Below are 12,517 nucleotides of genomic sequence, written 5' to 3'. Positions count from 1 at the left end.
GCTCATTCAGAAGGAGAAATAATGAAGAAGTGCCCGCTTGCTGTTCATACAGATGAAAGGATGTGGAACTTGGTGCTAGCAAGAGTCTGTATGATTTGGCCTTCGTGATTGACATAACCAAGAGCCTCTTAAAGCCGATACTCAAGATCAAGCCAGCTTCTCAGCTCTCTGCTTTCAAATGTGAAGTCATTTGAAGTGAATTTAAAAAAACTGTGGACAGTGCAACTGGAAAGAGGACACATTGAGGAAAGCTGCTTTGACATCTGAACATGCTGCTGAGTGTGAAAGCTTCAGGCAATTGGTGAGAAGTTTCAGGACACAAGAAGTAAAGAAAAGGAACTCAACATATTTGCTACATCATTTTACGTGGAACCAGCTGATGTGTCTGACAACCTTCAACATGAAGTCATTGAGCAGCAAAGCAACAACGTGCTAACGTTTCTTTTCAAAACTGGCTGACCAGAACCTGTAAAAGCAGCTGCGACTGGCGCCATCATCATCATCACGACCATCTGCCGTCAGCCTCGCCACCGAGAAGCAGTTCCAGCCATTGCGGAGTGAAGTGTGATATATGTGTTCAATAATTTGGTGTGGCCCTCGAAGGATGTTAGAAAAATTGAAATGGCCCTCGATAGGAAAAAGGTTCCTCACCCCTGTTGTAGGGGAAACAAATTAAATATGTTGACTTTTGATATTGCGAATTTGTTCTCCAGGTCCCATTAAACAGTTTGCTTAAAATATTTTTTCACTTATAAATGTAATATTGAGGAGCCTCGACACTTATCAAGATTGGATGCTGACCAGTGAAATTGCAGGGCAGTATAACATGGTGCTATGCATTATTTTCCTACTGTTAACAACCCCTTCTCTGCTTGATGTAAACTAATCTGATATGTGGCCAAATGTATTTGAAAATCACAGAATCATGAACCCGAGACACAGGAAAAAAAGACATTTATGTGATAGACCACAGGCTGTAGAGCAGGTTTAATACTTTTCCCATTGCCAGTGGGCAAACACATCATTACACTTTTAATCTAATTCATCATTAACATAGCATAAATAACAGCACAAGAAAAAGCAGAGGTGTTGTTTCCAGGACATGTTTTCAATCTGAGAGCCAATCAAATCGCTGCCTCCGGCCCTCTGTTATTCAACATTTTCTGTCAAATTTCTCCAGAGCTGCATGAGCTTGAGATAGAGATGTGACTACACAAGATTACTCTAAAATGATGTTTCATGAGTGAGTGATTCAGTTGCATCACAATCGCCCAGCAGCACATTATGGAGACATAATGGCTGAGCAGGCAGTGGAACAACCGCAAGGGTACCTGGGAAAGACTGTTGTGAAGTGACTGGGTACATTTCTACAGTGATATGACTAAAATCCCAATTAAGGTGGATTTATTTCCAAATGTAGGCTGCTATGACAGACACTGTCTTGTCTGTTCATGTTTACTACTCTGAAAGCACTCTGAATTTGGAGTCTGAGCTCAGTTACCCAACACAAACAGATGGTTTTTGGTTGTGTTAGCTAACTAAAGGGCCTAGTGATTCAGCAAACCAACCAATGTCTTTTTAATTCACTCATATGACTCAAGACACAGCAAGCTGTTCACCGCCTCAAGCCAAAATGAACACCCACATGTCATTCAGCTGAACTCCACTGATCTTGGATGCCATGCAGAAATCCTGCTAACCCACTCAGCTAAGTACAATAACCTACAGTCAAAGCGCAGCATGGCGCCTGCATGCCCTGTGCAGGATTGAAAGGCAAGGAGGAGATCTCGCAGTTTGAGTCTCGTCCTTTGGCATAGGTAGGCGGTAGAATCCCTCAACATCCTCAGGGGACAGAGAGTCTCTGCAAGTGGGCTGATGACAGCGAGTGAAGTTTAGGTGGTCCGCTCATCCGAGTGAGTGACCCCTTTGTCAAGGGCGCCCACGCTGAACCATTTTGGGAAGCTTGAAGCCTTTGGTGATGTCTCTGACCTCCTGACGTTTCACATGCACGGTCAGCTGTGCATCTAAACATTTTAGTCCCTGCCTTTACACAGAAAAGAGTTTCTTTTTCTTTTTCCTTTTTTTTTCCCAGACAGCAGGCCGCGCATACAAACCGTTTTTCTGTGTTTTTGTTTTTATTTTTTTAGTCATGCGCAGATGGCTGTAGTAGCCTTAAGGTTTCAAATGCTTGCTTGTGATGGGAGGAAAACCACGGAGCAACTGAGGACAATCTGGGAGAGAATGTGGATGAATCCTCTCCTACAACCGCAGTGAAGGTGCCCTTGAGCTGGCACCCATTGCACCTAATTGGTCCACTGGAGCTGCTCAGTGTCCAGCAGTGGAGAGCAGAAGACAGCTGAAGATTTCTTTAACTGCATGAATGTGGATCATTGCCATGGTAAGAAGGAAAAAAGGAAGTGTGCACGTTCAGCAAAGCGCTATCCCTGATAAATAAAGGCAAGAAAAACACAGAGCAGATACCGTGTGGCACCAGAGATCAGCTTGATTAAGCATCAGCAGATGTTCGCTTGGCTTTTATCAGACTTCGCTCAATCTGTCTCCTCGCCTCCTTCCAGCCCCTTTGTTCTGTTTCATCCATTTTAATTCCTGTTATCTTATTTGAACTAATCTGCCTCATATTACAGATAGCGCACCTTTTGATAGGTATCCTACTGATTCCTCAGAGAACAATGGAGCATCTCCTGCTGTCGACAGCTTCTCATTAGCAGTCCACAGCAGCAGGTCCCACACACTGCTGAATGATAACACACGCACACACACATGCACACTCATGCCTCTGCTGAATGATAGAGCTGAGTAATATGATTATGGGGTGTTCCTCTATGACCTTCACATTTGCAATTTATTGACTGCATTCAGTCTGGGCTGGCTGTTTTTTAATAATTCTAACTATTCACCTGCTCTCCATTGGGACCATTTGCAGACTTGTTAAGCAAGCAGCAATTTGCAAGAAAGCTTCAAAATGTCCTCGCTCCCACCTCAAAGCTTAGCAGTTTAACCACTCAGGCCTACAAGCTAAGCATTTATAAAGTTTACAGGATGAATTTGTGATACTTCTGAGGTCATTTTACACTTCTCAAGGACTTGTTCTTGCCAGTATTTTTTTTTGGCAGCATGGGGAGGCTGTTTCAGCTGAAATCTGCTGAATTCTAGCCTTAGGGAGACCTCACCAGGCCTGCGCTGCTTGTCTCTGTGGTCCTCACGTCAAAACAGGAGCCTCAGCTCAAAAAGAATTATCAAACGAATGCATGTCTCACAGAATAAGGATGGAGAACTCTAAAAACCATGCCTGTGAGTTCTTTATGTGTGTGAGAATAAGAAATCCGTGGAACGTTCATCTGTCCAGATGCATAAAGCATCACAAGTCAAAGAATAAATCCCAAGCGGCCAAATTCTGTGAAAGTCTTGAAGATGCAGATGTATTGCTCCTAATTTCAGCATGATGCACAGGAACTTGGAGCCTTAAGAGTGTCAGCATAATTCATGCAGATTTTCAGCCTGAAGTGTGCAAAAGATGAGAAAACTTACTGCCACGGAGTGTGGAATGAGTGATAAAACTGTCAGTCACCGCATTAATGGCAACCCTCCACCAAAGCAAAGTCCCACTCACTGTAAATGACAGATCTTTGAAATATCATGCATCAAAATCATTCTTGAAGTATATAATGTGAACAGTCTTGAAAATAAATTTAAAAAAAACTAGAGTGCGCTGGGTCAGATGTCTTTTCTGTCAATACGTTTCGTCTTCTTCCGTCCTCTCTGATCCTTGATGGTAAGCTGTTTTTATGTTGCTATTTTGAAAGAATACCATGACTTCGTTTCCTATTTTCTGTTGAATTTAGATGATGCTTTCCACAGCTGAAGAGAAATCTTTTTTAGGAGGCCCAGGAGACGCTGCAGAGCATCAACTAAAACTAGAAAAATATGTTTCACTGTTATATTTCAAGGTGCTTGCTATATTATTTTGAGCTGTATTGTGTGGCCTATTTGCATAGCACAACAGTTCACCTGGGAGACACTGGTTCAAGTGCAATGTCGTGCATCTTGTCAGTTTTCCAATTTAGGTACAAAAGCCTCGAGTGAAGTTACCTCACATTAGGCAACAGGACATCTGTTAAAAAAGCTGCCAGCGTATTAAGCATGGATCTGTGTTTCAGCCTGAAATATACTCTGTGCTGTAATGAGAAAGCAGTTCTGTGGACAGCAAGACAAATCTCCAGCCGAAGCAGCAACACTGATGCGGTGCATAAAAAGCTGAGGAAACTGTTTGGCTTCAACAATGGCCTTGTGCTTTTTCCTTTTACCCTGCTGTACCCAGCTCTTTTTCTCCAACTCTGCCACATCAGCTGAGTCTTGCTCCATATTTGTTTCATTCGTGGAAAGCTATCAGTTGCGCCTGTACCCTGGCGATCAATCATCTACTGTACAAACAACACGGAGATTGTCAACACATTGTGGCACTGACAAATGCAATTTGACAAGAATATTTAGATAAGAGCTGAGCACTGCATTCACACAAAGCTTGGGATTAGTGTGGGAAATTAATGTGGTACCAGAACCCTTGTAGCCTTCCTGGGATGTCATTGCCTGATATCAGACAAAACTGTCGACTTGTTACCCTCCGTTTCCATCTTCAGTCTGACATTCCCTCCACTTTAAGTGATTTCTGTGGTGGAAATTTGATTTTCTCCAGCTAATCACTAGGGAACAACATATCTCATTGGATGCACCAGACTTTGGCTGGTGGATGACATACTGTGAGTTGGGCACACCAGAACATTAAAGCATGTTTCAGAAAACATTTGAGGGGGAAAAAAAAAAGGCAATGCAGTAACACAATCTTGATTCATATTTCATCAGCATTGCCTACTTTGACAGTTTCTTCCTTGGTTCTGGCTGCATCTTGATGCTTGACAAAAGCCTGGCAGTGAGCTTAGTCACACCCGTGCAAATGATTGGCTGGTTGTTATCCCCCCCCCCATGTCACTGTGCCAGATTCTGATGAGTCAGCTGAACTCAGTGGAGTCGGTGGATGCCATGGTCTTGGACCCCGGCAAGGGATATCAGTGATTAATCAATCATTGGTTAATCCCTATGAATAATTTAATCAATTAAAAGTTATCCAACAACTTAGAAGATGAGGGTAAACTGTCTGGTTTTGCTGTAGAACCAGGTGGTGCCTCTGTTTAAGAAGATGGAGTTACAGGTTTATGTGCTGGCTGGCGGTAATGGCCTCACACATAAATAAATGGACACTGATAAAATATTTATACAAGGAAAACTGCCTCAAAAATTCAGACTGACAAATTCAAAGTACATACGCTTCCAATGTTCTTGCATCCTAAACTGAAAAGCCTGAAGCTGCTTGCAGATAAAGCTGAATTTCTGATGCGGCATTATTAAGAGTTCAAAAAAGCCATAGAAAGGTCTGACTCTATTAAATGACGCAATTCTCTTCCCAGTATATAAAATATGTGTTTGCTCTTTGCTGCTTTCAAACTACAACCCTCAATGTGGTTTTAACCCTTCTCTTTGGTTCACATTATTTTGTTTGTATGCCTTTCTTCTTAAAATTGTGTTGAGTTGATAACTTGTTTTTACTATTTTCAAGAACTCAAGGAGAAATGTGGAAGACCCTGGCATGTACCCTGGGCCCCTGTCCACCACCAAAGAAGAGACCCGCAACAGAAGGTAAAAATTTAGCAAATTTAACACAACATGCACAACAACATTATGTCTAAATTTTGATGTCTAGTGTTCTAGAAACAACTGAACCACGTCAGGCTAATTAATAGTCCCATTCTTGACATATCATCAGATTAGCCAATTAAGGATATGATAATGCTGTTGTAAGAGATTCTAACTTTATTTAGGCAGTCAAAAACTGACTGCAGTATGGAAGTACCCAATTTCAGCCATTCATCAGATTTATTTTGGATTCAAAATACTGAATTCCACCAACAGGTGACAGCTTTGAATCCCTGTTTGTTGTTGAAGGCTGCAGCTCATTTTTGTTCACACCAGAAAAATAGGTCGCATTTCATTTATTTATCATCTAAGTGCTGATTTTCCCAACGTGTTCCAGTCTCATCAAATTTCTGTTATCCAATGAAGCCTGGAAGGCGTACAGCATTATTGGTTATTTTGAACTCGACAGCAGGAAATTCAAACACCACAGCTTTGATTGAAGGCATTATTTGCACTCATTTTGGCCCACAGCAGAAATGAAAAATATGTACTTTGTTTTGCATAATGTTTTAGCCATTAACCAACGATAACCTGCCCAGTCATCTATTCAAGCAATTCTCTGAAATATGCATCCTTGAATGCAACACAATGCATTGATGATGATGATCCCATCCAAATTCAATTGCCTCTTAATTTGTAAAATGACATTTGAATAGTGAAATTGAATGGTTTCACAATTATCACTTTGCCTCTAATTGTCTTCCAAATAAATGAGTGGCAAGTAAACAATCGAAAATGTGCGTGAAAGAATAAAAAAAACACATTCACATCAACCTTTTTCATATGTGGGATATTTCTTGGGGACTCGAGAGTTTTTCACCAAGCATTGCAGACTGTGGAACTGTGTCAGTGCAGGCAGAAGACATAGCAACGCAGCCCTGATAGTGGGAGTCAGTTGAATTCACATTAACATTTATTAACACACATTTGTGAGCACTTCAATAAGTAAAGCATATCAATGCTGCTTTCAAGATGAAGCTATGGAATACCATCTACATATATTTTTCTGTTATGACACAAACAAAATGCAGAACTGCTAACCAGTCAAGCACTGTGCACCGAAGAGGATGAAAAATGCTTAAAATAGTAGTAAATTCACCACATTTTCATCATTATGTTCATCATAGCTGATTTGAAAATGTCTCTTGGATGTGTGTACCCAATCTGAGTGTTCTAGCATTCAAAGTTGAGCTGCTGTTTAACTGTTTCGAGGTTGTTTTAGCCAACAAATGTGTGTGTCTGAGCAGAGCTGCTCCAGTGATATACGGGAGCGCAGCAGTAAAGTGGTGAAATGTTGAGCACAAACAGTCATCATGAAGAAGAATACAAGGAAAACAAGGCCCAGATGAAGATACTTACCCTCTGAGTGTAAACTCAACTGCATCCAAATTTAGAGCTGCTGAGGGTTCGTGTTTGTCAAAGCCTGATGCGATGTTATTTGTTTTATTTTCCTATTATTCTGTCCTTTTCCTCTTGGATTTATTTAAGACTGGGGATAGCAGGTGCCATGTCTTACTGCGCCTAACAGAATTCATCATTCCAGACATATCTTTATTCATTACCAAATATAGATTCCATACTCTTCATGACCTCTGCTGTTTCCCCATCCCATTCATCATCATGAGATCACACTGTGACTGACACATCGTTTGAAATTAAATTCAGATTATTAAATAAATATGGTGGCAGTGAATCATTTGATCAGCATGTGACTCAGTGACCAGCCAGTGGAACCAATGGGGAAATCAATACGGCAATTCGCCTAAAATTAGCAGTCATGAATACTAATGAAAAGGCACATTGTTATGGATCATTGAGGACTTCAGAATCTGGCTTTAATTGTGGTGGATGACAATTAAATAGGGACTTAGTGTTCATAACATGCAATGTTACAGGCAGGGAAGTTGATTCGATGAGACAGGAGTCGATGGTGAGTCTTTCTTTAACAAGCAGTGAGGAAACTGGTTAATGCAGTGCAGGAGATATAACTTGTTAACCTGGAGCACTTTCATGTATCCTCCCTGTTTTTGCTCTTTTTTCACATCACGCCATCCTCACTGTAAAAGAAAAAAGCAAAAAAAAAAAAAAAAAAGGCGAGTAGGAGTGTGAAATAAGTGGCATTGTGGGTGAGAGACCCTCAGCCTTTGACATGATTGCAATCAAAGGGAGTGCAAACCAAAAAACAGGCCCTCAGCATACTATTGCCAGTGTCCTTTTTTGTATTATTCATCAGGGGTCATACCAGACTTTCGTTTTAAGTTTTCATAGTGCCAAAGATGAATCAATCAAATGTACCATCAATAAAGGATAAGGCTGGCTACACACTTCATGTTTTTTATTGTCAACAAGCCTGTGAAAAGACAAAAACAACAATTTGTTTGTCCCTAACTCCATATAGTTCTCAACTTCGTCTGATTCTCAGCTCCAAGCCCCTTGGTTCTTACCAAGGATGCAAATCAAGTGGCTCTGTGAGGCTGCAGTGGTCAATGTAAAGAAACACAAATGTCAACCTCTGGTCACCGCTGACTCTTCCTCATGTGCTACCGTCTAATCCATCCTCTGGGGAACATGACACTATGCATAAATTCAGTGGCAATCCATCCAATAATAGGACCAACTCACTGTCTGCCATTTCCACTGAGGCGTCCTGCCAGCGTGACATCAAAGAAGTAAAGAAAGGAAGAATTGCAGTGATTACGTTTCCTGAAATTATACTTAGCAATTCAAATTAGTAGCATAGTAATATGTTTTGTAGGAGGTTGGGTTGCATATGGAGAAATGTAATATTGCTGAATAACCCCTCCAAAATGTTAAAGACAGACAGAATGGAGGACCAGATTTTGTGATGGTTAATGGATGGGAGTTTAATTTATGCCTTCCCGTGCAGCATTAAAATAGTCTGTCAAGACGTAATGTAGGGTGAAATTGTAACTTTTCATTTTATGGGTACTTTCACACAGTTTAACTTTTCATTTGCCGCCCTCCTCTTTACTGTGGGGAAACTCCAAGTAAACCAAAGTGATGAAGCTGTAGAGCTGCATGGACACTTCTCCTTCAAGTCATTAGGATTCATCCTCTGGGGACAGTGACTGCACCAGATTTTGTGCTAATGCATCTGGTGGATGTAGAGAGATTTCAATGGATAAGTGGAAACTTGTCAAGTCAGGTGATCTCCTGTCCTCTGGGGAATTTTTTTCATGGAATATGTTGACAGTAAGAAAAATATAAAATAGTTTTGTTTTAAAAAATGTCCACTCTTTTTTTTTCAATTCAGTGTGTTGATCATTTTCCAGGTGAATATTGAGACGTTCTCCAATATCCTCACCTAAGCTCTCCTCATTCTCAAACACTGTTTGCAGGCTGGCTGGATAAATCTGATTTGCTTTGACCCGCACCAGAGGACTCTGATAATTGTGGCTTATTGCACTTTTCTATTTTTCTCAGGAACCAACCTGCCCGTGCTCTTCCCGCCGTTATTGCCTCCTTTGGGCTATTTTTTGTGTGTATTTTGTTAGAGGGTTATAAAAGTTCATGATACAAGTTCTTGTAAAATTTCTGTCAGACCTCTCTGCAGCCAGTTCCATTAACCGTGAAACGCACGATGTTTTGTATTCATTTCTATCATATTTCTTGTCTATACGGAGTGGATAAGGTGATTTATTACAAGTTTTAAGATTGGATGGAAGGAAGATTTAAATTCTTTCACCATAAAAGTGTTCAGCATAGATAAAGGAATAAATAATGCTGTATGATTTTTCAATTTCCATTGTGGATGGAGAGCTTTGATTCCCGTGCAATGCCAGCTAGAACGTGAACCGAGACAAATGCACGGTGAAAAAATCCCACTGCTCTCCTTTTGCTGTAGAAACATAATGTTTTTCCTCCATATATCAAGACAGATTTCTGAACAACGACTCATTCACTAAAGAACATAAAGAAGTCTTCATCACCCTGTCTCTCTTTTGTGTCTCCCTTTGCCGCCTATCCCTCCTACTTTATTCTCCGTATCACATCTATCAGCCCTTTGTCATCGCCTCTATAAAAGGAACTCAGATATTGGGTGAGTAATACATTTTTTAAATCAGATTATTCTAGATGCTACTTTCTTTGTAGTTCACCCTCCACCTTTTTCCATATGGAGATGGAAAAATAAAATGGTCTCTTGAGTATATAGGTTACATTTTCCATCAGTTTCAATGGTGGTGGGGGCGAAAATTGCATTCTTCTCCTGTCACCTGCAGTCATATTTATTTTCTTTGCTTCATAATGGAGCTGAGATCAACTTGGTTGTACAAACATACAGTACATATCAATAGAGAATGTATGACAAAGCACATACATATATTTTGCACTGTGAAATTGAAACATTTCAATACAAAGATTTGCTTTTCCAGCATGAAAGAACACAAGGTGTCATGTGTCAACGCCCTGTAATTTACATTTTTGTTGCATACTCTTTTAAACCACTTGCCTCCTCTACCTCTTTTTCCAGTTAGTGATTTCCTACATTACCCAGAAGGACATTTGGTTTTTGCCTCTTCTACAAAAAAGATTCCTCTCTTGGGGTTGTAAAAAAGTAGACCAAGGCAGAAATATGCAAACGAACATCTTGTTGGCGGGTGCTCTGTGATTGACAGCACAAAGGAATACTCGACTCCATCTATATTCACCCTTGGACCACATACATAAAGATAACAGCGTGCTGCACTGATGCGGTTTGCTCCTCCTTCATCATTTGGCGTACCATCTCAACTTTTCCAGATATTTTTGAACAGGCAAATCCTGACGGAGACCTTTGAATGCATCCCGCACTGGTATTGATATCAGTCCATCAAAGTTTATTCACCTGCTTCATTAGACAGGGTTGTGTCAAAACAAACTTTGATAGCTTACTCTATTGTAACAGGCTTGACAGTCTGGCAGCTCTGTTAAGCTTTTGTTCGATCAATTCCAGAGATGACACAAAAAATGCCTTGTGTATGCTTGTGGTTGCGCACTGTATCTATATTATAAACATGTTTTCAATCTTTGTGGATGCAGACAGATGCGTGAATCCACAGATCCATGTCGCTGCATGCGCACATTAGCATATTCATGTCTGTATTGGTGAGTGTTTCCAGAGCAGAGCTGGGGTGAGCAACAGCTTGCTGCAGTGCTGTCACCTCGCCAGCATTAGTGTGCATTATTTATCCGCCTGCAGACTGATCCAAAGAAAGGCATAACCATAGCAACCAGAGCCATGCACACATACACACACACTCTGTGAGGAGAAACATCGGTTAGACTGGCATGGCAGTGGCTGGTGTTGACTTAATCTCAGAATTCATATGTTTCGGCAAATCTCCCGCATTTAGGTTCTCAAAGAGCGAGAAATGAGGAGTTTCTGAAGCTTCACAAGAGCTGTAGTTTCTCATGCAGAAGGCATCCTGGCTGCCCCCTCACCAAGTCCAAACAAAAAAATTCTCTCTTTGCTGTTTGTCAAAGGTTGGCGATGTCACAAAAGTCAAAGTTTGCTGACAGATCCACAAACACGAGGTTGCAAGTGCATTCTACAACCCAGAACTTTTTTTTTTTTCATATTGCACAACTGACTCCCAGCTGCAAGAAAATGACTTGTCGATTATAGGCGCTGACATTTAAAATGTGTTTTCATTCAGTGATTGCCTCAAACAGCGCTGGCAACAAAAAGGTAGCATCAACAAGCGCTGTAGTAAAGAGGTGATCTCAAAAACAACCAAGATAGCCACAGATGTGCGACTGATTGTCAGGGATCAGAACCGGGGAAGAACACCGATGGTGTCAGTGCTTTGATTTGAGTCCAGGTGACGGGACTGTTGTCGTTCTCTTTGGTTCTGTCACTCCTGACAAATGGGCAGTGATGTTTACAAAGCGAGGCACAAACTGGCAGCACCAGCCAGCCAGTTTCAGAGGATAAACTATCTCCTTTTAGCTTTGCTTCTGAGGACTCCTCTTATCCACACATGAAGCTTTACCTCTGTGCTTCCCGGTGCATTTGCGGAAACTGTAAGCTGAGTTCAAATGGTGTTCTGTGAAGGCACCTTGTAAGGCCTGCATGAATACCAACAACTCAACTGCATGGCGAGGCTTGGTCCACCTTGTACGTGACGACATATGCTGTCTGTCGTTCCATAGGATGCGGCAGCTTGTCGGTAAAGAAAAGGGAGAGACATTATAGGAGGATTTTCCATCACGTTCGGGGACGGACTGACCATCTGGCATAGCGGGCATTTCCCCGGTGGGCTGACGTGCTATTTGGGCTCTCCGTCTTTCATGTGTTATCATCCCTCTTAAGTTTTCCGTTTCTACACTGCTATTTTTATCTTGAAGATTGACCAACAATTAAATCTCTCTCTCAAACATACATACACAGAGTTCAAAGTTCGTTCAGGAGTTCAGCTACATTCATCCTTTTGGACTGGGTAAGTTCACAATTTATGGAGTACTGCTCTTGGAAGAGTTAGCATCTGATCCATCGTTTCTCATCTCTATTCTTTCTCTTTCTCTTTTCTTCCTCCCTGAAACACATAGGTACACCAAATAGGATGAATTCTGCTTAAAGATCCATTACTGTGATGGAGTGGTGGAGTATACTTTTTTGTAGTGCTCATAAATTCCACTTTTTGGAAGTATTTAATGTGTCCACTCTCACTGATTCCTGTTAACTCATTGCATGGCTTAAGGTACGTGGTTTTAAAGAGTTGCACAGTTGCTATACACGTTCAAGAGA

The 12,517-nt window shown here is 41.2% G+C and overlaps 1 protein-coding gene across 1 annotated transcript in view; it reads left to right on the top strand.

Annotated features, from left to right (window-relative positions):
* Positions 1-12,517, top strand: part of LOC143315666 (uncharacterized) — a 353,798-nt gene that overhangs the window by 140,592 nt on the left and 200,689 nt on the right. The window contains exon 3 of the mRNA XM_076722991.1: positions 5,633-5,712. Within this exon, the coding sequence (XP_076579106.1) occupies positions 5,633-5,712 (80 nt within the window). The remainder of the gene's footprint in view (positions 1-5,632; positions 5,713-12,517) is intronic.

This window comes from Chaetodon auriga, chromosome 23, assembly GCF_051107435.1.
Source record: "Chaetodon auriga isolate fChaAug3 chromosome 23, fChaAug3.hap1, whole genome shotgun sequence".
Classification (NCBI taxonomy): Eukaryota; Metazoa; Chordata; class Actinopteri; order Chaetodontiformes; family Chaetodontidae; genus Chaetodon; species Chaetodon auriga.
The sequence above is the reverse complement of the archived record's forward strand: the minus strand, read 5'-3'. Positions and strand labels throughout refer to the sequence as shown.